This window comes from Opisthocomus hoazin, chromosome 20 (assembly GCF_030867145.1).
Source record: "Opisthocomus hoazin isolate bOpiHoa1 chromosome 20, bOpiHoa1.hap1, whole genome shotgun sequence".
In the NCBI taxonomy this organism is placed as follows: domain Eukaryota; kingdom Metazoa; phylum Chordata; class Aves; order Opisthocomiformes; family Opisthocomidae; genus Opisthocomus; species Opisthocomus hoazin.
The window spans coordinates 8,901,725-8,926,539 of NC_134433.1; the positions used below are offsets into that span (position 1 = coordinate 8,901,725).

General features: G+C 48.4%; 1 protein-coding gene across 2 annotated transcripts in view; it reads left to right on the forward strand.

Moving 5' to 3' along the window:
- The window catches only part of CAMKK1 (calcium/calmodulin dependent protein kinase kinase 1), a 110,387-nt gene that overhangs the window by 23,950 nt on the left and 61,622 nt on the right, over positions 1–24,815 (forward strand). For both annotated transcript variants that reach the window (XM_075440064.1, XM_075440063.1), the window contains one exon: positions 19,348–19,904. In XM_075440064.1, coding sequence (XP_075296179.1) covers positions 19,449–19,904 — 456 coding nt within the window. In that variant the 5' untranslated portion in view covers positions 19,348–19,448. The remainder of the gene's footprint in view (positions 1–19,347; positions 19,905–24,815) is intronic.

Genomic DNA, 24,815 nt, shown 5'->3' on the forward strand with positions numbered 1-24,815 from the left:
GAAATCCGTGTGAAGTGCTAACTTCTCTGGGATTTGCAATGCCACAGAGCAGAGGGCGATTGAAATCTCACCAGTGATTCCAGTTGGAGCAGAATGAAACCCTTAGCCTGAGACCAGGGACTTGTAATTGGTGGGTCTTTATAAAAAGTGTTTTATTCTTGCTTTTTTGCTCCCCACAGTCCCCTTTGAATTCAGCTACCAGGAAAGAAGGCTGCATCAGTGTGTTGCCGGTTACCCCAGGGGCAGACCTGCCTTGCCCGCAGGTCGGGTGCGAACAGCTGAGGGAGCATTTCCAGGGGTGAGACTGTCCTTATGTCTCTGTAGCGGACTCCTAGAGAAAGGGATTAAGGATAAGAGTAAGCTCCTTTCTGCCCGCCTCTCTCTTTCCCCAAGGTACAGCTATTTGTCTGCTGAGAGGATCTGTCTGTCTTTGGGTTCACTTTTTGCCAGTGCCAGAGGCGTAAGTTCAAAGTGCTGCAGCGGCATGCTGGCCTGTAATCCTCCAGCAGCCAGCGAGTGCCTTGTGTGATGGCCAGGAGAGCTGGAGGTGGCCTGTGGAGTCTTGCTGCCTCATTGGTGCTGGGAGGGTGGCTTGGATGGAGACAGGCACACAGAGCAGTTATCCCAGCGAGGAGCAGGCAGATCTCATGATGTTATAACCGTAGCAGGAGAACTGGTAACTACCATTTATTTTGAAGGATGCCTTTAGCGTGGGAGAGGGGACGTGTTTCCAGCAGCGTGAAGTGGATTTGCGGTGGAGCTGCTGTGCGCTCTTGAAGGCTGTTGGGTTTTCTTCCCTCCTGGAGACTTCGTGCATCTGATACAATTGCCATGGAGAGCAATAGATGATGATGTGCTGGTGGGATCTGAGCTGTTTGCTTAAATTTCTGTGCACGTGTGTCTGTGAAGGTGTGTGTAAGTGTATATGCTGTCCTGGCAGCAGCTGGGCTGTGGTCATGGCTGCACTGTCAGTCCTGAGGACCTCCACCCAAACCCTTTGGAGGTGTGTGCCGACCCACCTGCAGCTGTAGTGGTGTTTGCTGTAATGATGCTGAAAACCGGCTTGTCCTTTGCTAATCTTGTACTTGCACCTGCAGGCAGCAGTTGTGAGTCTTTTTGTGAGAGAAATGTGAGGCATTTTTCAGCCTTTTCATCCTTTCTCATCAATGCTGGCAGCTGCTACTTCTACTTTGTGGTAGTTTTGACCAAGTTATAACATCCATGTTTTTCTAGGCTGTTTTTTGGGTGCAAGCCTCTCCATCCTCAGGCCAGCCTCTTGTTTGGGCTCTCTTCCCTTCTGCTACCTGAGATGGGTCATTTTCCATGTTAGTAGATTATTTCAGTGGTGAAGTTGAAGTTCTTGGAGGGAAGGGGGTTGTAGAAAGATGGCCAGGAGGCATGGGCAGACATGGTCTAACATTTCAGCTGAGGAAGATCGCTGCTACACTCCAGCACAGCAGCTGTGGAGCCAAGGCTGACTGTCTTGATGGGATTAAGCCCGATTTTCTGACCTCAGTTTGTGAGAGGTTGAGTTGTGGTCGCTGGATTTAGCACAAAGGGGTGCAATATTTTCCTCTGTGCCAAAGGGAATAATGACGGCAAAGCGGCCCCGGCTCCATGGAGGAAAGCAGGTGGATGTTGGTGACTGTTAACACCTTTAGTCCAGCACAGGCAAGCTGCAAATTCACTCCGTGGTGAGAAAGCTCTATTATTGTGTATTTAGGTAAAGGCAGATGCTCACAAGGCTGGCCAGTTAAGTGAAAACTCCAGCTGCATTCTCCTGCAAGTCTGTTGAACAATTCAGAAAACCTAAAAACTGTGGAAATGCAGTACCAAGATGCTGGTCGTAGTGTGGTGCCAGTGGTATGGTGCAGAACAATTTAAATTAGTTCTGTGAAGTTACTCCACTTACGAGTGTGGGTTTTGTGCTGTGCTCATTAAACATGGTGAAACTAGCAGCCCCGCAGAAAAGCTGTGCACTGGGCTGTAAAACGGATTGATCAGACCGGTTGTTTCTGGGGGTGCCCAGGCTGTTTGCTGGGTGCATTACTGCTTCTTTGCGTGTGCCTGTCCTGGTGCAGCGCAGCAGTGTGAGGGGCCTTCCTAGCAGAGACCAGACCTGCTGACTGATGTCCTCACCTGGATTTTAGGAAGATGGCAGAGGGACAATCTGCCATAGACGTGCTGTCAGATCTTAAGCTAACATTTCAAAGGCATAAAAGTATCTGTTGGGATCTGTTCAGAAGTACATATGCGAATTACATCTACTTCCTGGTGCCCAGTTTCCCCACCCATGAACGTATCCCATAGGATGTTTATGAAGATGTGTTCATTTGTTTTGCAAGGTGCTCATATTTCTCCAGAATGGAGGGATATTTAAGTACTAGAAGTGGTTTAACTTTAATGCTTTTGCAGCTTTGTGTAAGAGCTTTTGCTGAGAGTAACAGAAAGATGTTGAAAGAGTTTGGCTGCAGTTCTGCACCTGCCTGCACAGAGCCCCGCTGGCTCCAGAGCCGGACTCTGCCCGTCCTCGCTGCCAGGAGCAGGGCTTGTGTTTGTATTTGCAGGAGTGCTGAGCTGCACGAGTGGCTTGTACATGCTTAACCCAAGTGTTAGCTGAGGTTGGAGTTTTCTCCAAAGTTGACTTTTACATCACCTTAAACACAAACTCACAATGTGGTTTTCCTCTGCTGTTCCAGCACAGGGTTTACTAGCAGTGCTCTGTCTATCTTAGCGTGACAAGATCAGCAGCAATTACACTGGCATTGGAAATGGGAGCCCCTTCCTGACCTTGGAGTGCTGCTGCAGTAACATATAAGATGGACAAGTGATTTAAGTAATGAAATTATTTGGATTTGGTCATGGATTGAATGAGACTTCTAGAGCCAATATGCTTACTCATCAGATGACTCACGTCTTAGTCACTTTTAGAATAAGTGCTTCTCTTTTTGGGTGCTTCCAGAATGGCATGGGTAGAGATGAGCTTAAAATTTCCACCTCCCCCTTTGATATTTTTTTAAAAACTATCCAAAAAAAGAATGATTGTGGGAAGGACAATTATACAGTCAAATCAAAGCCTTTGGAAAGAACATGATGGGATAGTTTGTTGGACAGAAGAGGAAACGGCTCTATCTAGCAAGTAAGGTGCATCCCAGGAGCTTAGCCTGAGTTCTACAGCACTGTGAGACTTCAATTTTGCTGCTTGCTTCCTGGTCAAGCAGAGTGATCCTTCGCTTCAAATCAGACATCTCAAGCTTTGCTCTCGGGTTACTCTAGTGAGTCCATGTTGTGAGTAGCTCAAGTCTGAGCCTATTCTCAAATTCCTGTGTCACCAGCAGTACATAAAAGCATCCTTAGATGGAAGCTGGCCCCTGAAACACTCTCAAGATTGCTGTGCAGACAAAACCCTGCTGTTCTCGACTTTGATTTATATGTAATTGTATTTTTCCATTACTAAAATATTGAAGAAGTTGACTTAAACCTGATTGTTCGGACACATGCACGTTTTTAAGCAAGTGAACAGAGTATCTGAGAAACTAGGGAAACAATGAAAAATTACTTTAATCTACTCCAAGCTTTATATAAAAAAAATAAACTTTTAAAAATTTTTCGTTCTAATCTTCTCAGTCATCCTGCAACAAATATAATGTAGGCTATTCCTGATCTAACCAGGTTCCTGATGAGTCGGGTAAGCTTAGAGCGGCATGGTGTGATCTCTGTCCCTGAATTGACTCGTGTGGCTGGGCAGTGGCCACAGTGAGAGAGCCATGCAGGGAGCAACACAGGGCATTGCTTCTGCCTTCGGCATAGGCTTTGCTAAGCTGGACATGGTTAAACTCTTATCAGTGCTTCAGGTGCTGAAAATGGGGATGCACTGACTGTCAGTAGCAGGTCGGCATGTGGTTTAGTGGTGGACTTGGCAGTGTTAGGTTTACTGTTGGACTCGATGATCTTAAAGGTCTTTTCCAGCCTCAGTGATTGTATGACTCCAGTACAGACATTTTGGCTTGTGTCAGGAATGCTGTAGTGTTGTTATAAAAAATGATGCTGGCATTAGATCTACTCTTGTAATGGTGTCTCCAGTTATAGGGAGAGTACAAAAGCAAATGAAGTAGCCAGAGATTGGCAATCAAAAATCTGGGATTCTCTTACTGAACATTGCAGAGCTGTCTAGGTGACCCTGAGCAAGAGTGTCTCTTCCTAACTCCTCTCTATAAATGTTCTCTTGGCCGTCGGTGGATAGGCACCATCTGTAAAACACGGGTAAGTCATGGCATGTGACAAATACTGTGTAAATGAGAATTTCCCATTGAAGTGTACTAGGCTACAATTTCATAAACAGGACGCTGAAGTATAGGGTTACATTGTTAAACAGAACTGGTGAAAGGAAAACCATAAATAGTTTTCTTATGAGCGTCCTTTGTCAGTTACTAGAGAGTAATTCACAGGCTTGTAGGTTTTAAGGGCTCTTTAATTGTCTATGCTAGATCTCCTGGGTCACAAGCGTGGAGGATTTTACCCTGAAAGCAGTCGCTTTCAGGGAATTCCAAGTAGAGAGGAATTTATCACTTCGGAAGAACTTTTCCAGTTTGTTTTGTCTCTTTTAATTGCAGAAGAAGTTTCTTTTGTGTTCTCTGTTTTAAAATGTAATTAATTTGTAAGATTGTTTCTAAACCACAATGGCAAAGGAATTATACTAATACATGATAATATTATAATAACAATAAAGGCAAATGTTAATGATTCGGTGTTGTTACTGTACAGAAGGCTTCCCAGATGAGGTTAGTTCATGTGCAGAGAATGCAGATAAAGCTGCCTGCAAGTGGGTTACGTCTGTGGGTTTATTTGTACTTCTGCTTGGTGTTTGGTTGATGATATTGGGTGTTCTTGGCATCCTTTTCCAAATGAGTGCACGTGCGTGTGCCTCTCAGACACCAACAAGCAATTAGGAAAGCATAGGAGATTACAGTGCTCCCTGCCCCACCGTGCACTTCTCGTAGGCTCGAGCGGCCGCAGAGCCGACAGCCACGGCAGTTCAGGGCTGGAGAGGGACGATGCGAGAGGAACTGAGCAGGAGCTGCAATCTGAGCTTGGTGCTGGAGCATCTTCAGCCTATGGTGGGAGCAGCGATTTTGGAGGACTAGATCTGAGCATAGCTGATCTGTGTGACCAGGTGAGACCTTCCCACAGCCCTCTGCCACCCCACAGCTAGTTTGCGTCCTCGCTCCCCATGTCTCATGCGCAGGCAGCTGCAGGCTCGTCCGGAGCGAGCCCAGCTTTGCCGCCACGGAGTGTGTGGTGCCCTGGGGGCCAACGGGGAGTGCTGGCACCAGGGTGGTGAGGCTGCGGTGTGCTCACCTCGCCTGTCTCACAGAGCTCAAGGTGGCTGCTTGTGTGTTGCAGTTTGTGCAGGTGGGAGGAAGAAAGCTGAATAGAGGCAGACCCCATCTAAGAGGATGGATGCAATGGAAATTATGTCGAATGATTCCTTGACGTGAGCCCTGCTGCCCTAAGAAAGAGCTTTAAGTGCAAATGTGGAAGAAAATGCTGTCGTCCTCCTCCCCTCGTGGGAAAGGAGCCCTGGGATGGCTCCAGTGTAACTGGGCAGCTCTCCCGCTTAGACATATGTGAAACGCATTCAGCCAGACACTTACATGAGTATTTCCACATTTTTGAGGCTGAGCTTTTCGGTGGTGTTCACACGTCGGCACGTGAATGTTGTCCCTTCTGATGTCCTGAGACCATAGTTAATGTTCAAGTATGTGCTTAAGTGTTTTGCTGGAATAGAGCCGACATGGCCATTGCAGAGAGAAGCAGTGTGTTGGGAAACTCGGTGGCTGCATACAGACTAATTGTTCTGAGATGCATCCTGGAAGGTGCTGAGCACCCTGGCTGAGAGCCAGCAAGGCTTTTAAACACATGCTTTGCTTTTTTTTCCAAGTTGTTACCAGTTTTGTTCTTTGATTTCTTTTCCCCTGGCAACTAGAGAAGGATATCTGAGCAGTCAGAGCAGTGTAATTCATCCGCCAGCCACATCCTGACCTGTACCGCAGGGGTGTCTCACAGGTCATGGGCTGGCTGACGGGAACAGGTATTGCTACCAGTGCTCGAGTCAATTGGCTTCAGATTTTCTCTTCTGTGTTCTCCTGCTGGGCATGGGGCAGGCCAGGCTGCATGAGAAATGCTCAAACTACATTTGTAAACCATATCCCATCTTTCCAAATGTCTTTGCTTGCTCTTAAACTGCGTAGATCATATTTCTTTTCCCCCATTCCTCTGTATTCGCCTTTCCTCTGCCTTGAAAATTTTGATGCCAAACTACCAAATTCAGGTTGTACTTGGAAATGGCATTGTCTGCAGTGGAGGCCAGGGCAGGGCAGAGAGGAGCCTAAAAGCCCTCTGGGGGTTGCTGGCCTCTAACTTCTCACAGGTTTGCAAGGCGCTGGTCTTTGGCTTTGCCTGTCTTGTGCAGGAGAAAACTGCTATGGCTCCAGCAGGAGACTGGGAAGGAAGTTTTGACTCGGCAAAGAGGTGGCTGTGTGCGTGTGGCCATCGATATCAGCTCTTGTCCCTTCTGTCCCTATGTATTCAGGTGGAGCAGCTCCTACTGCAGCTCGTTGTGCCTCTCTAGGGCTGGGGACAAGGCTGGGGCACGTGAAGCAAGACTAAATCCTGAGTTGCTGTTGAAAACTGCACCTCCCTCAGCAGAGGACATCTCCTTGCTAGCAGATGAACTCCCCTTCCTCCTCCTGCACCTGCTGACTTGGTGGCCAAAAGTGTGCCTTTGTCTGCTCTTCCTTTTGCAGCTCTGCAGAGGTAACAGAGCTGAAGGATGCATTTGCATCATTTCTCATGCTTCAGAAAGGGTCCAGCTGGTCGAGTATGACAGGCAGTACTTGTCCTGAGCCATACAGAACAGGGAAGTGCTTTGATGTTCCAGGGCGGTGTGGCACCCTGACCGCGGCTGCTGCTCAGCCCAGACTGCGCATCCAGAATCGCTGGGGTGCAACTAGGGTGCCCCAGGGTGGCATTTTCACACTTATTTTTTCAAGTAAAGCTGCACCTGGAAACTTCTGTTGGTCCTTCCGTGCTGCAAAGCCTTTTTCATGCTCTGACAAATGCTGAGATTATCATCAGCCTAAATTTCTGGAATAGCATTGCAGTGACTCGAACAGCTTTCTCCCCAGCAGCCTTTGCCTAGTGACTGGCTGGATAATCTTCAGTCATTAACCCTGGGGCTTTGAAAGTGCATTTTTGGCTTAAAGAAGCTAAATCTTAAGGCTTCAAAGGAATGGGCAAGCCTCCTACCCCTTGTATTTCCAAGCAGTGTGGGTTATGTGTGCATGGACAAGGGTAGTCATAGAGGCAGTCTGCCTGGTTCTGACTCCTGTGGGATCTGTTGTTCATCGCCCCCCCCCCCAAGTTTCCTCTGTACAGAGAGCATTTCTGCCGCTGTCTTTGATTTTGTGCAGGTTAACTGAGGCCATGTTTTCAAGTCCTGGGGCTTCTAAAGATGTGAGGATTATCAGAAGATGGGAGTTTTCCGTGTGGAAATACAGCACATACTTTGAGCTCTAAATTTGAAGTCCATTTGTCTTTTCTTATAGCGTTCACTGCTTTTTGTCTTGCCCTGTGTAGTTATTCTGTACTTTGCCTCTCGCCTTGGGGTATGCAGATTGGCAGAGTTGATTAAGACCTTCAGCCCATGGACACTTAGAAATGGGTACTGGGATCATTTCCCTGGTTAAAACTCTGCAGAGATCACCTTGAATAGAAATCTTCATCCATGTTTGAACCACTGGGAAGAAGAAAGCCTGCTGTGTGCTGTGCTGTACATTTTTCTTGTAGACTGGCTATCCTGGAACAGCTGGAAATTAATGTTTTTAAAGTGCCAAAAAGACTTTTCACTACAGCTGGCTTACAGAACTAAGCAACTCGGTATATCCCCTGAAATACCTTCAGATCTCTTAAAGGCAGCTGAAAGCTTTTTCCTTATCTGGGAGGAAGATAAACCTCTAAGACCAATATGTGTAAATGTGAACTTGTTCTGCCTGGTGGCTTGTTCAATTTGGTGTGGATGCTTTTTAAACAACACTAACTTCAATGCTGGTCTGTGCTTTGAGATCTGAGGCTGACAAAGGTGTTGATCTACACATGCACTTTCCCAGATCCCACTGTGCTGCTCCTAAACTATACCCATGGTGTTCTGCAGTGTTTTGCCTTTCTGTCATTGATTTCTTATATATTGTGCAGCAATAGGAGTTCTGAGCATCCATGAGCACCTCAAAAGCAGAGTTAACCATGGCAGTTGGTATGGAAGGTGCTGATGGGTGCAGGGGAGGAGGCAGACAGGACTGAGTAATACATTGGTGAAATAAATACATTAGGAAGGAGGAAAGAGATGGCCTGGAAGCGTGCAGCTGTCTGCTGGGTGCCGATGTGCAGCTGCGGGCTGAGACACCGCTGCTGAAGAAGCAGCCTGCCTACACAATTTTTGGGTTGCTTCTTCCCTCCTCAGTTTGTTTATTTCACTGCAGGCTCTCCTGGGGAAGCAGGACGCTGCTCAGGCTCATGGGGCCTTGCTGCAGAATATATCCCAGGCATGGGAATTCGTGTAGAAGTTGTTGCAGGTGCTGGACTGAGCTGGCAGCATTCATGGTTGGGAAACCCCTTGGTTCACTTGTAACCTGCGTAGGTTTGATGCAGAGTGCTGAAAGCAATGCCACTTAACCTGTTTTTTTACAAGATTTCTGTAATCTTGTCCTGGCAGGAGGAGGAAGGTATGTTTTTCCCTCTGTTCATCCCCTCTGCAGCTTTTGAATTCAGTTGGGCAGAGGAGGAGCCCTTGGAGGTGTGAAGTTCCTGCATGTGTGGTGGATGCTGGCAGCAGGTAGGGGATGGGGCTGGAGGAAGGATGGAGGAGGTCTTCTCCGCAAGTGCCCAAGGGGAGTGACAGCAAAGAAGATGGAGCCAGGTTTGTCTCAGTGGTGCCCAGAGAACAAACAAGAGGCAATGGGCACAAACTGAAATACAAAAAACTCCATTTAAAGAGAAAAAACTTTTTTTTTTTTTTTTTTCCTGCATAGCATGCAGCTGAAGGGAGGCCGCCATCCTTGAACAAATCTGCCTTGCAAAGTGAGCAGGCAGGCTGTTCCTCATGGTCGGTGGAAAGTGGGCACAGCTACATACCATGTATGCATACCATGTGTTGTCTTTGTGGCTTCTGGTCTCTGGTTTAACGTGTGCAAGCACCTACTGCAGGCTGCTCATCACACTCTGGTACAGGAGGGAGCAAGTAACCCCACCAGGGAGCAATCTCAGAAGATCAACCGTTGCTTAGACTTATTTTCTCTTCTTCAGGGTCTCAGATTGGTGTGCGAGTGCTGGTTTGCCTGGTTGGCAGGCTCCCCTACTTTTCTGGAGCCTTTGCTACAGGCTGGACTTATCAGGCTTAAAAACCAGACCTTACACTAAAACCAGACGGCAGATGCCATGTGCTGTGTCTGTTCATGTAAATCTGTGCATGCATCCACTGTCGTGTGTAGTGGTTTTGGTTCTGCTTCTCTTGTATTCCCTTTTCTTTCTCTCCATGCCGCAAGAGATGCTTTCTGTAGGCTGCTCGCTAGTGCCCTGGGCTCGCTTTGATCGGATAGTGGAGGAAAAGAAGGTTATCAGGAGTAGTCAGCATGGATTCACCAAGGGGAAATCATGCCTGACCAATCTGATAGCTTTCTACGATGACATGACGGGCTGGGTAGATGAAGGGAGAGCCGTAGATGTTGTCTACTTAGACTTCAGCAAGGCTTTCGACACAGTCTCCCATAATATCCTCCTAGGGAAGCCCAGGAAGTATGGGCTGGATGAGTGGTCGGTGAAGTGGATTGAGAACTGGCTGAATGGCAGAGCTCAGAGGGTTGTCATCAGCGGCACTGAGTCTAGTTGGAGGCCGGTAACTAGTGGTGTCCCTCAGGGGTCAGTACTGGGCCCAGCCTTGTTTAACTTCTTCATCAACGACCTGGATGAAGAGTTAGAATGTACCCTCAGCAAGTTTGCTGATGACACCAAACTGGGAGGTGTGGTAGATACACCAGAAGGCTGTGCTGCCATTCAGCGTGACCTGGACAGGCTGGAAAGCTGGGCAGAGAGGAACCTGATGAGGTTCAACAAAGGCAAATGCAGTGTCCTGCACCTGGGGAGGAACAACCCCATGCATCAATACAGGCTTGGGGTGGACCTGCTGGAGAGCAGCTCTGTGGAGAGGGACCTGGGTGTCCTGGTGGACGACAGGTTAACCATGAGCCAGCAGTGTGCCCTGGCTGCCAAGAAGGCCAATGGCATTCTGGGGTGCATTAGGAGGAGTGTGGGCAGCAGGTCGAGGGAGGTTCTCCTTCCCCTCTACACTGCCCTAGTGAGGCCCCATCTGGAGTACTCTGTCCAGTTCTGGGCTCCCCAGTTCAAGAAAGATGAAGAGCTACTGGAGAGAGTCCAGCGGAGGGCTACAAGGATGGTGAGGGGACTGGAGCATCTCTCCTATGAGGAGAGGCTGAGGGAGCTGGGCTTGTTCAGCCTGAAGAAGAGACGGCTGCGAGGGGACCTAATATATACTTACAAATATCTGAAGGGTGGGTGTCAGGAGGACAGGGCCAAGCTCTTTTCAGTAGTGCCCAGCGACAGGACAAGGGGCAATGGGCACAAACTGAGGCACAGGAAGTTCCGTCTGAACATGAGGAAGAACTTCTTCCCTCTGAGGGTGACAGAGCACTGGAACAGGCTGCCCAGGGAGGTTGTGGAGTCTCCTTCTCTGGAGATATTCAAGACCCGCCTGGACAAGGTCCTCTGCAGCCTGCTGTAGGTGACCCTGCTTCGGCAGGAGGGTTGGACTAGATGACCCACAGAGGTCCCTTCCAACCCCTACCATTCTGTGATTCTGTGATTCTGGATGTGTCCTGTTTTGCAGCACAGTCACCCGAAGGCGCTGCGGCAATTGCAGTGGTTGAGACAGGTTAGATTTGAGTACTCAGTTCTGCTCCCGTGAGATCAGAGGGGATTTGGCCATTGTGGAGGGTTAGACCTCGCCCTTGCAGACGAATATGCTGTTCAGCTCCTCTTGATTTGTTTGGTTTTGGTTTATTCCTCATTGTATCATCTTCTGTGGCAATTTTGAGGTATCATTGCAGTTTGCAGCAGAAGATGGCTCATCTGAGACTAATCGCTTTCCCTTAGAACAATTGAAAACCTTTTTTTCTTTAACCTGGCATTTACCTTGCCATGGTACAGACATTTGCAAAGTCATTGTTGCAATGCAGGCCCTAAGTATTAAAGACTCCCTAATTCTGAGGTAGTTATTTTGCTCATGAATCAACAGGGTCTGGCTACTGCCTTGCCTGTTAATAATTTACAAATAATCAAAGCCTTTGGAACTTCATATAGTCTGATACTCACAGCTATTTTTTGAAGCATCCCATCGCCCACTGTTTAAATGCCACCTCCACCAAGCTGTGCTCCCTGCTACTGCTGCCCACTCTCCTGGGAATCATGCTGCCTCTCAGCTCAGCAAGTGACAGCAACTGTGATACTTCTTCCTCTTCCTCATCCTCCCTGCTCAGGTTCAGCCCCAGGAGTCTGCTTCCTCCACTGCACAAATTCTGCACTGACCCTACAAGGAAACTGTCTGTTGTGTGAGTTGATGTTGCCCATGCCCACTTGTGCAACCTCAAGCTGCAACAGCATGTGTTCTTACAGGTGGTGGTCAGAAGGCTGCTTTCCCATTGTGTTATGGAATTCAGCTTTCCCTGTGTAAGCTGCACTTGGGCAATTTCCTGCACTCTAGAGGGGTTTTGGAAGAGGAGGTTGAGGGTGTGCAGGCTCTGCGGTCTGAGTCAGCCGAGTGGCTGATGAGAGCACGGACAGGAGCAGCTTTGGAAATGGGGATGTCCTAAGTTCTTGCTCTCTAGCATCATGCTGTTTGAGTGATTCAGATGTTGTCCAGGCTGTGTGTGCATATTAAGCCCAATTCCTTCATATTGCTGTCCCTAGGGTCACTTGGAGGTAGGGCAAACCATCCAATATGGCTGGGGACGTGCTGGGACATCCTCTGCGTGGTCTCACAACATGGCCGATCTCAGTGCTTTCTGCCCATGCCAGCCTCCTCCATCCTCCCGTCCTTCATTGCTGCATTGTCAGGGGCTGACGTCAGGCTGGCACAGTGGCCAGCATCCTTCCCCCACAAGGCTTTTGTGTCCCTTGGCACAAGGGCAAATGGGATTTATTATAATCTGAGCTCAGGTCATCTGCAGGGACAGTGTGGATTTGTGGGGTTGGGTGTTGGGATGTGCTGGGTTTGTGGTCACTACTGGGATGTTGCAGAGACAGTGAGTGGAAGCACTTAGCATCCTTGCAAGCAAAGCTCATGGGATACGGAGGCTGAGTGCCTCTCATGCTTTCTTGGCTGTAATTTGCAAAATAAAACCACCTCCAATGTTCATACACTGATAACTAGCTTTAAAAGACGAAAGCAGAAACGGATATAGTCCAGCATCAGGACCTCACGTCCCCAAGTCTTGCTGAACCCCTCTCTGCTATAAAACACAGCAACTAAACCTGCTATACAAAAGTAGTTTGTAGCCAGGGCTTGACTACAAAGGAGCACAGCTCCTCTTCGATTCACTGGTGCTGTCCCCATTGAAGCCATGGTTAAAATGTGCTGACGTAGCTGCATCCAGTCAAATAACGTTCTGGCGGGGCTCCTGTTTCACCGGCATGATCTGCAGGGTTAATGTTAGTATTGCTCTTGCTTAGATAGATTGGGCTCTCCTCAATGTTTTCTTGTTACAGGAATTTCCTTAAGTAGAAACTTTTTCTTCAGAGTAATTTTTGGTTGATTATTGCTTATATATGCAATTAGTGTAATTGCATCTGATTATGCAAATTTATTTAATCATATAATTAGAACATGGAGGGATGAAATATAATGCAGTTGGGAAATCTTTTGTAATACTTCCTGAGCTCGGCACTCTGTGCACAAGGTGGTTGTTATCTCTGGTGCTGTAGGCTGGTAGACTGGAGATTTTAGTTCAGCATCCTGGCTAGTTTCAAAACGTATTTAAAGTGTGCTGTTAATTGCTCTTGAAATTAGTTACATGGCCTTCATGGTATGAAGGCGTGTAACTTTTTTTTTTTTTTTTTTTTACATGATAATATCAGGAGCTTGCTGCTGAGCTTAGCCCCCCTGTCTCACATCTGCATCTACACCTTACACTCAGGGATATGAAAGCATCAGTCGTGCATGGGACCCAAACCCTGGATCCTGTCTTCAGCTGGGATCTCGTGGGGAAGAGAGGGAGAGCAGGACAAGCGTGGGGTGATGCGTCCTCGGAGTGCTCATCTGTAGCTCAGGGGCTGAAACTGGCCCCGAAATCCCTGTTGAAAACACCCTGTCTTGATAAGCACTGGAGAAGGAGGTAGAAATGGTACATTTTCCAGATTGTTGTCTGGAGATGTTTGTTGTCATTCAAGAAATCTGACAGGAGCAGGGGCCTGAACCTGCTTGTCAAATTTCTCATGCAGTGCTTGAATTGCAAAAATACTGTTGTTTGTTGTTCAGTGGTTACTTTTAAAGCTGTGCTAGGAGCTTCACAGAAGTAAGCCAAGTGCCTTGCTTTTGTGATCTAATTTTCAGCTGTGGCACAGCAGCCAGGCTCACTGCCAAGGACTGCGGAGAGAAGGGGGAAAAAGACTAGGATGATTATAGCAGGATCGAGTGATTTCTCAGCAAGGCACAATTGTCTGTGCTCTGAAACAGGAGTCTTGTAAGCTGCAGGATGGGACAAATGTATGGTGTGTATGCAAAAAGCACAAACAATATGTTCTTATTTATTATTTCAGTTGTGTTAATGTCTCCTGGTTCTAGTTGGGAATCTGTACCAAAAGTGATTACTCTCTTCCCAGCGAGAACACAGTCCAAATGGCCTGGTCTGGTGTACATCTGTCTTGATTATCTCTGTAAGGGCTGCAGGAATTTTCTTGGGTTTTGGCTTCACAGGGCTGCAGCTTCACGTTGTTCTTGGCCACTTGGTTGGGGCTGCCTTTTAGTCAGTGGATATCTGGAGGTGATTTTCACAGATGCCACGAAGCTTGTGGGCTTCTCCAAGGCCTGATTCCTCGCAGCAGCAGTGCAAGTGGAGATGGGCAGGAGACAACCTCATCTTCAGATGGCCTGCTTGGTGTGCCAGGGGTGAGCAGACCTGAAATGAAGGCCAGTGTGCTCTGAATTGAATTGCTGCAGGAAAATTGAACCCTCTGGCTGCTCTCCCACTGCAGCAATGAGACCCATAAGTGGTTGGCTTCTTAGATCTGAAAAGCCAAGTGTTTCAAACCACTTTGTGCTTACAGGGCTTGTGGCAGCTCAGGTGTGCTCTGGTGTGTGGCTGTGAGACAAAAGTCATGCTTAAGCCTCTCCAGACTGAAGGTGTTGGAGTGAGCTGGCTGGACTTCAGGAAAGTGCCTCCACTGTATATAAAGAGTTGATGGGGTCAGGGAGGGGGGTGTGGAAATGTCTCCCTCATGTCAGGGTAGTGGACTAACACTGAGTGCTGGAGGGAGTCCTGCAGACCTGACTGCAGAACAGGGAGCCCAGGAGAGACTCCAGGATGGGAATAGTCACAGGCTGTATTGCTTAGCGTGGGGAGACAGCTCAGGCTCTGGAAAGGACTTGCTGACCTAATATTTCAAAAATGTCATTTGAGGAGCTCTTCAAGACTTGGCAGCCCAGCCCAGGACTTGCTGCTTCTCTCCTTAAAGGGAGTTTCTGGCGCTGGTTGACAGCAGTCAGAGCAGATTCTTCATCCTGGCTGTGCTGCTGTGGGGGATCATCCGAAGGAAACACAACACAAGCACAGGGTGATACAAGATGGGACTGGATGTGTAGCCCAGCTCTGCCCCAAGGCAGGTCTGACTTTGTGGTGGGGGGCCTGACCTGAGCTGGAGGATGCTGGTGATGGAGATGACATCCCCTCTCCAGGCAGCCTGTCCTGGTACATGGCTGCCTGTGCCATTTAGAAAACTTGACCTGATTCCTGACCTTGCTAGTGTGTATTAAAGTGGCAGACTAAAGCCTTCTGTGGTCTTTGGGACCTCTTTTTGTGAGAGTGCCTGTGGGTCTTCTGTGGTCAAGAGGTGCATGTGGCCTTCAAACAGGGTTTAAGTGTGATGTCCCTGCTAGTCCTCATGCTGGCACAGGGGACACCAGCCACAGGAAGTTGAAGAAGTCTACAACTCTGAGCAGCAGCAAAATTGCTGCCTGAACACCTTCCATGCAAATGCTCATCATAGTTATTATTCACTGTGACTTATTTTACTGCAAAGGCCCTTGGTGCTCAGGGCAGGTGTGTTCTCAGTGACAGAAAGGGGAAGCAGGACGAGGTGGGCTGAGGGCAATGTCATTCTTCTTAACCTGGGAACTGTGACAGATGAAGCTGTAAAGTCACTTTTCTGGGTAGCCTGTAGCAAAATCAAGAAATGAAGTTGGATTTGCCAAGGCGCAGGACCTTTTAACCTCACTGTTGTTCCTCAACAACGCAAATGGAAGGACCAAGCAGTAAACTAGATCTGCAGTTTTTTATTTTTCAAACAATACTTTGAATTACTTTATTGAGCAGCAAAATTAATTGCATTTGCTCATCTCTTACTCCCACGTACAATACAGAAAGATTTTCTCCAGAATCATATTCCTTTCAAAAGAGTATTTTGCACCATGCTTTGCTCAGCACTTGTCTGGGAAACATGTGCAGCCATTTGATAAATGTATTGTAAAAAACACCGTTGAAGTGGCAGTCTGCCTGTACCAGAGGAATACGTACAGGGACAAATGGTAAATAAGATATGTGTAAGTAAATTAATTTTGCTCATATAAGCTTGTTTGCAGCTTTATTTCATGTCTGCAGCATAATCCTCTGATGTACAGCATGTGTTTAGGGTTGTGGGATCAGGCTGGTGACTGTGTGAAGAGCATCAGGTCCAAAGCTGTGCAGGAGCTTGTAGAAGGTAGTGGTGTTGTCTCTATTTTGCTGGGATTTCACATCACAACAAGGTGCAGTTGTGTTACAGTCTGACAAATGGCAAATCCACCATTGATTTTGCCTTGCAGAAATAAATAATTGGCTTTTGTACTGAGTTTTTTGCACAGTAAGACTGGTCTGTGCATAACCGATTTGCTTATTCAGAAACCTTTGCTTTCAAATATACTTTCGGAAGATTTATCAGGGAAGAGGAATCCTTCAAAACAGCAGAAGCTAAAACAAAGCCCAGCTCTACAGATGAACAATTATTTTCTTATGAGTTGTGCTGGATTTTCTTAGCACACCTCTAGCAGCACTGTATTACCTGTGATGCTGTATGGGTCTGTTTATTTTGATCGGATGAACTGATTTATGGGGTTTATCTGAAGTTTATCTAAATTGTCAATTAGCTGAAGATCTATTTTGCAGCCTGAGCAGTGGGTTAGAGTGGTGTAAGCGTTTGCTTCTGCTTTTCAGGGAGTGACACCCCGGGGTGCCTGGGCTGGGCAGGGAAGAGCTGTGCAGGTGGCTAACACGGGGATCACTGTTTGCTGGGACCTGGCCGCTGTTCCCGATGCTTCTGGCTTTTTTCCTGTTGGCTGAGTAGTGAGGATGCATGTGAGACACACAAGTGTTCAGTCCAGGTGGGTGATTTGTGGGCTTTCAGAGTCAGCCACGCAGCCACAGGCAGATGCTTCCCTCCCCTCGCTCCCGCATGTGGGGAAAACCTCCTGGCAGGAGGAGGGAAGAAGGTGGGGGAGCTGCTGACTTCAGTCGCAGGTTGCTTTTTTTCCTCTTGATGCTCTCTAGGAGTGGGCGAGCTGTGACTGTCCAGAAGCTAAAGCTGCGGCAAGGAAGGGCCTTGGGTTTGTTTCTGTGTAGGCAGAGGAGTAAAGCCAGGCTTTTAACACAGAGTGGAATCAGAGGTTTCCTCCTATCCCTTGTGCAAGCTGGATTAAATGGTGAAAGCATTTTTACTCCCTCCATCTCTTCATTTAAAATCATTTCCCTGATTGAAGGGAACGTGCAGGCTGGAGTGCTGGACTGCGAGGAGAACTGCAGCGCAGAGGGCGGCTGCTGACAGCAGAGATGTGGCCTGGTGCTTTCCTGGCCGTGCAGAGCAGCCCTGGGGACAGGGCTGGAGGCTGGGCTGTGCGTCCCAGCGGCGAGGTGCTGGCCCTCACCCAAAGCCAAGCGTGCAGGCATCCCACGAGGAGTCCCATCGGGAAATGTGCCGCTCTGCAGGCTCTGGAGTGCAAGGAAAGCCTCTTCAGAGATAGCAGGGTGACACAGGCATGTGGTTGCCCTGACCCAATACTCCTAGGTCAGCCCAGAGGCTTTCCAAGTGCAAACTTTGCATGAGCGTTGTGCAGACAGCAAGCCCTCTGTGGGCTTCCCACGAATCCATTTCAAAGGACAGGATCATTGCTGAGCCAGGGCAGGGCTGCAGCTGGCTTTCTAGCTGGAAGCTTGGTTTTGGGGGCTTTAGGGGAGTAGAGAGGTCTAGCAGAGGGGAGGCTTTGTGGGGCCACGTGCAGTACGTACCGGACAAACCCTGCAGCCCTTCCCTTGCTGCTGTGAGCCACCCCCAGTGCCTGCATCCTCGCTCTGAAAGAGATTTGTGCTTTGGGATTGAAGCGTTTAAATATAGTTTTAATAGAAGCTTTTAAAGCTGATCCCACCATTTCATTACTGTTTTGAGTGAGTGACACTTCTGTCAATTTGTTTCAGACAATCCTACAGAAAAGGCAGGAGAAGGGGGGAAGATTACACCTGGGTGGAGGAGGAGGAGGTGAACAGCGGGCTGTGGGGAGGATCATGTTAGACTTGGATCTTCTCTTTCTGTGACATTGAGTGCCCAGAGTGTCCCCCGTGACTGGCGCATGACCTAGGGTGAAGCCTCCCATCCAGATCTTTTTCTAGTTTCCTGATTGATATAAAAGATTGCTTGAGCTTGGCTGTTGTGCTTCTGCAAGGGACTCGGGAGGTTGTCTGTCTTTGCAGGAGAGTTGAGCTCTAGTGTGTTTAACTGAGCGTCATCGGGCAGCTTCGAGCCAGGCTCGACCTTTGCTCCATGCTCCTCAGCAAGGGTGCTGTGCGTGTTCCCAGGCGATGCTGGATGGGGCTTTTTGAACTCACTCACCCCCACCCTTCCTCAGGTAAATTAAATGTAGCTAGCGTGAAAACAGGGCAATGCAAACATCACCTGGCTTGCAGAGACTTTTATGCACAGCCTGCTTTGCATGTTAAGAACCAAAGGCTGCAATGTTTCAGATTTAAACCTACACTGAAATTCACTGGATGCAGTCTAGCATGCTGTGACTAAAACGAAGTTCTTCCCCGCTGTCCCCAGAAACTGGGCAGAGGGATGAGGTGATGCATCCTGCAGCACTGCATCTTCAGAGGCGATTAAGGGGTGACAGCCATGTGCTGCTGAGGGTCATTTTCTGCTCTGGATTGTGCTGGCAAGAATGAAATCTGTTTTAAATTGAGACTGAAATTAGCATCCAGGAAAGAGCAATTTTATTCAACAGTTTTAGCTTTGTATTGCTATTTTATGTTCTGTAGGCCTTTTGCAAAGGCAAAGCTGATTCCTGCATGCTGGTACTCATTAGGTGTTGTTGATTTGCAACTCAATATAGCTTTTACACATGGTGGGCAGCAAGGTTAACACCCGTTTGCACACAGGCTGCAACTGTGGGGGGCCAGGGGCGACCCTGGAGCCAGACTTGCTTTTAAATTCTACCTTTGTTGTTGACTACGTTGCAAATAACTGAAGAGTGTGGAAGTCACCAGCCATGGCTTGACTTCCAGGCCATTCTGTGGCGCTCTCTAGGGCCCTACAGGGCAACAGAGAGACTACTGCGGAGCCCTAAATGGCTGTGGATTTGTTGTTATGCACATTGGGCTTGGATACATACCAGAAGCTCTTGTACCCTATAAATAAGAGCTGAAGAGGTCGAAAGTTTGACCCTTTACCCTTGGTTTGTTAAGAAGGTGTACTTCTCCCTTTATTGTAAGCTCCTGTTGACTGTTGGTCTAGCTACAGAAGAAGTTCTCTAGCTGTGTCACTTGTTCCACATCAGATGAAATCTCATCTTTATCACTTTCGTATCTAGCTCGATGCTTGGGTTTGCCTTTCCTTTTGATTGTTTGCACCTTGTTTACACCCTGCCAGTGTTTTGCCTTTGCTTTCTTTTACTTTGGAAGGAGCCAGAGATAGGTGTCTTGGTTATGTTTGTGTTGAGTGAACATTATTATTCGGTTTACCTCTGTGTGTGTTTTGTTTTAGGTATTTCATGGAGAGATTTCTTCATGCCATGTGCTGTCTGTGAGTGCTAGCACCACAGCTCTCTGCAGTGCCATCTGAGACCATACCAGCTGGACGCAGCGATGGGGGACTCTCCAACAAATGCCGTGGATGGAGGCATAGACATGTGCTGCAAAGACACGCAGACTGAACTGGCAAAGCGAGTAGCAGCCATAGATGTGGCTGTTGGCCCAGACAGAAGTGACCAAAATGGTGAAGACAACACTGAAGAAAATGACGCAGTCTTTTCTGATAACATAAAAGACATCCAAAGAAATGGAGTCAACAGTGATGTGGGAATGAATGAATTTCTGCCTTCCCAACGGCCAGAAGATGCTCCCTGGAGGCATGTTCCCAAGAGACCTCTCACTAGACCCGTCCTATCAAGTAGGAAGTTGTCTCTTCAGGAAAGATCATCAGGAGGTTATTTGGCTTCTAGCAATACTCCAGGTTATGGCCCTTATGCCACAGGGCCATCACCACGTATCATGAGGAGACCAACGATAGAGTCCAATCGGGTCTCCATATCAGATTCCGAGGTAGGCATGTTCTCTCCTATAATTGTGGTGTTGAGGTAAGGTAGGCCTTTCTTGACTGGTAATGGGAGTCTTTAGTCTTTTGGAGTAGTAGACCTGAAAGCACTGGTTTTTTTTTCTGAGGGGGGGGCAGGAAATTCCCTGAAACCAAGGATCATATTAGCTTGGAATAGCTGAATGCCTTTGCATCCATCCCCTAGACCTCTGCTGGGTGTAGCCCTGGTCCTGACATTGGCTTCTTCAGCCCTTACCTGCCTGGGATCGTAGCTTTGAGGGGCCAGGACCCCTGCTGTGTAGTGGTAGCGTGCAGAAGGCCTGTCAGGCTGTTCAGAAAGGGCTGTGACCAAATGGCTTTGCTCTCGTGACCCTGTTGTATGTGCCCTGAGGGAGTTTATCAGTCACAGCAGCCTTGCTGCTGGTATTTTATGGATTTAAGCTTCTGGAGATTATGTATCTCCTATTGTGTTTTGTCATTATTGAAGGCATGATTTAATTTTATAAAGAGCTTAAATGCTCTGGTGTTTCCTACTCCTGTCAGGATTTTCCTTTGTCTGTACGGGTTTGTAACAGCAGTGGTAACTGAGGGCTGTGACCCCCTCTGTCCTTCAGAGGAGTGGCTCAGGGTGGCTGCAGTTGTTCTTGCTTATCTGTCTTGTGGCTGCTCTCCTGGTACCAGACCTGGACTTAGACCGGTCCCAGAGGTGTAACACGCTGCTGGTGGTTAAGAATAGTGATAGAAGTGGCTGCTGGTTGCAATTCCCTGTGTTGTGCCAGGTGGGGAAACCGATCCCCTTCTATTGTCCCTGGGAAGGACGAGGAGGAAGGCTTCTGCAGGTTTTCTTTCCAGCCTTTCTTTCCCACTGGCATGTGTGCCGTGATGTACTGTTACGGGGAGCAGAGAGAGGGGCTGCTCGGACCACGCTGCCTGGTGTTGTGCTGAAGATGCCGAGCCTGCAGCAGTGCCTGTGAGAAAGGAGCAGGCAGATCAAACTGAGACTTTAGCAGGACTTTCTCTGAAAGCCAGGCGTGGTGGAGGTGGTATGAATGGGTGGTTCTTGATGCCAAATATTTTGTAAAATGCTACTGGCTGGGGAGGGGTTTTAGGTAGGGAATGTGCTGTCTGGAGTGCTGGAGAGGGAACGTCATCTCTGCGGGGCTGGCAGCTGGTTTGGGAAGAAACATAGACTCACACCTGCATTATCCCCCAAGCCCAGGCTGTGTGTTTCCTGAGTTTTTTGTCTGCTATTTGTGGAGGAAAAACCCCAAGTTTTCCCTGCCTCACCATTTCTCTCTAGGTGCTCACTCAGTGAATTCACCTCTGTTGCTGTGTCCAGGCCCTGAAGCGGGACAGAGACAGCAGCTGGGGGCTCAGGAGCAGTGCCTGTCTGACTCTTCCTCACCCAGTCGATGGGGAATGTGCTGCTGAACGTGGCTCTGCCAGTGTCACTGTGACAGTATGTTGGTCTTGGGCACTGTGGTGCTCCCAGCTGCGATGCCTAAATCCCACCATAGTCCCACCCTGTGTCACGAGGGACTGAAATCACTGGAGTTTAGACTTTTGCCAGTGTGGGTCCAAGTGACCTGGAGCTTATCATCTGTGTGACTTACTGTTTCCCTCCTGAAAGTGGGTGTTTTGCCCTACAGGTCTGAGAGGATGAGTGCTGTGGAGGAACAAATCAGCTGTTGTTCTCTGGGAAGTTGTACAAGTCACGTTAGCTGTGAGATGGGTTGTGGCATCCCCGGCCGATAAGGGGATATCCTCAGAAGCTGCGCTGCAGAGCTGCTTTGATGGCAGCCGTATGCTTTAATAAGGGATGCGGAGCTGGTTCTTGGAAATGGACGTGACTTGTGTGCCAGCTCTCCCATCCTGCAGCACTTCGGCTGTGCCAGGAGTGAGGCTTGTCTGAAATCTGTTTCAAAGTAACTGCAGTCAAGAGTGACTAGCACATTCCCATCTGCAAGCAAATTCAAAATACTCTGTCTTCTCCCACAGCATCTGTATCCTGGGGAGCAATAGTTACTGCCTTGGGGTAGGAAATGCTTAGTTTGAAATGCAGATGCAGAGCCCTGCATTTCCCTGCTCCTGCAGCCGTTCTTCACCCGGTACCTTGTTTTTAATGGTTGTTTTGATATTACTGTTGAGAGCCCTGCTCCGGTGCAGCGCAGATGCTTAACAAAGCAATGCTCATTGGAAACCATCATTTTTATTAATGGAGAATCGCTGCAGTAGGAGGGGGAAGGGAGCCCAGGCAAGAGCTGTGTGTGTTCAGAGGTGGGTGCTTGCCGTTGCAGCAGTGCTCTCGGGGGCTGTGCTTCGTCTTTCCAGCTTGTAAGGACAGTATCTGTATCCTGTAAGGAATAGGAAAAGGACTAGGAAGATGCATGCTTGTTTGTAGGATAAAGTTTGAGGCTGGCCGCTGAATAACAAGAAAGAAATGTTAGGTGTGTGACAGCAAGGCTCTAGAGTCCTGCTAAGTGGTTGTTGCAGGGTCATTGTGTTTGTGGCTGAGAGGCACTGATATAGTCCAAATCCAAGCTATACAGCTAACCAAGATACAGCAAGGAATTAAGAACAGAAGTGGAGAGCAGATCTTCTCTTGTTACATGCGCTTGCTCGGTACGTTTGTTCTAAGTAATTAGCAGAGCTTGCATGTGGGCAGGGAAGACTGAGCAGAGCCACGAGGAAAGGACAGGGCTTCTAAGATTTACAGGGGACTCTGTGTTCAGTCTTTTGGTCCTATGGGTGATAAAATAACCCTGTGATGAGAAATACAATCATGATGTACTTAGCAGCAGCTGCTGTTGTGTTTTCTGTTGATTGTTTTGATACACAGACCCTCAGTGAGCAGGGAGGCTGGTAGGTCACTCTGACAAGATCCAGCTCACCAGTCACGGCATCGCCCCTAGTCTCCATGCAAGTGACTCTTTGACACGTCTTGTTCTAGGCAAGCTGCACATTTATACTCGAGTCCATGTCTCTCACCTGCTTAAAGCCATTTTGCAGTTGCTCCTTTATCCTTGCGTTGAGTATCTGGCACCCTCAGTCAGTGCCTTTCAGGTGGCAGGACACCCATCCGTCCAGCTCGCGGCTGCTACCCGAGTGAGTTACAGTCTGTGCAAAAATGAAGATAAAGTTCATGAGCATTCGGGCTTTATCAGTGGCACTTATGCAGGCGCCGTCCATCAGGAGCAGAGCTGGATGACACAGCTGCATATCAAAATTCCCTGCGTTATGCCAATAGCTGTCTAAGATTGAATCTGCTTTCCCTCTCCAGTGATAGTAGTGGCTGGAGTGAAGTGGTGGCTCACTGCCTTGCTGTCAGGTTCTGTGTCCTTAACTGATCTGGAGACATAATGGGGAGATGTGCTATGGGGAGATGGAGTATGACAATATGCCAGAGGTGAATTTTCTGTTTTTCTCTGCTGAGTTGTGGAAGAACCATGTGTTCAGTTAAAGAGATGCTGATGAGCTTTTTAATGCTGGTTTAATACTTGCTCATAGACTGGGAAGAGGAAAACTTACATTCAGGATCAGAGGGCGCAGAGCTGAAGCTGAGCCTGTGATGCTGCAGGAGGATTCTCCCAGTGCTGCAAGTGGCCAGTAAACTGGGCCATCCTGTCCCTGGGACCGGTACTGCAAACGCCTGCCTTCTGAGTGGGGTTTCTTGGGTTTGTTATTTAGGAAGATGGTGGCTCCTGGTCTGGCAGGGCTGCAGCAGAGCCAGGGCTTGTTGAGCACAGAGACAGTTCCTAATCAACCGAGGACAGCCACCGATTAGCTAATGGCCCTGGGACAACGAGTTGGCAGCTGCTGGTGTCTTGCAGTTTTAACTCTGCAAGAGAAGTAATCTATTCTGCTCTCCTGACAGCATTACTGTGTGCTTAATTAACCTGATATGTCATCTCTCTATCTAAATTGATCTGTAATTTTAAAAATTTTCTGCTTTTTCCCCTCCTTTCTTAGATTATTCACAGACTATGGCCTGGAAGGTCCATTCAGTGCTGCCTTCTCTGCTAGGAATGCCTGCTAGACTGGTGGGATTTCTGCTGCTTTTGCTGCCCATCAGTGCTTCGCTCTAGCAAAGGAATGGCTTTGCCTTTAGCTGTGGCACCGAAGTCATTCAGCTGAAGCAGTTAAGGGTACATAAATCTGCAGAGCTGAGGCACAGGCCCCAGAGTTTAGCTTGCTGGCCTACATTGCCTCTGTTGATGTGACATTCCCAGCCCCTGCTTGGTGCTGGCAGCATGGCGAGACCGGAGGGTTTTCCTGGGGCTGCTAAAAGCAATTTCTGCTTTGCTGCACGGATGATGGCCCAGTGCTTATATGTACCGGGGCAAGACTCTCCGTGAACATGTTGTACAGGCTGATGGGTGTCTTGTCGCTGTGTTTGACAGAGCTTGTCCCACCTAAAATGGCAGGGCTTGTATCTGTGAAAGGGCAGAGGTGCTGCTTGTTGGAAAGTGGCAAATGAACATGCAATGCTGCTGGTTTTTATTCTGCCATCGCAAACCAACCTTTTTAAGTAGCCAAAAGTCTTACTTGGAGAGTGGCTAGAAGAAGAATAAAAGATGTCTTTTTCCAGGCTTTCTCCTCGGACTTGCCAGCATGGTTAATTGCTTTGTACTTTCTCTTCTCCAGTCTCTTCTGGCTGAATCATCCTTTCTCTTTCACATGTTCCCTGCCTCTCCCTGCATCCACCCACTCCCTGGCATCCCAGTTCTTCCAGCCCCGGGCGGCCCTGCGCATCATGGTGGTGGGCTGGGGCCATGTGTGCTTTAGCAGGAGTGGAGAGGATGAGTCGGGCCAGCATGTTCTCCCTCCTCGGTGCTGCTGCTGGCCAAAGCATGCAGAGAGGAGGACAAGCTGACAAAGAGAATTTTGCTACACTTGATGTCTGCAGCTTATCCCAGAGG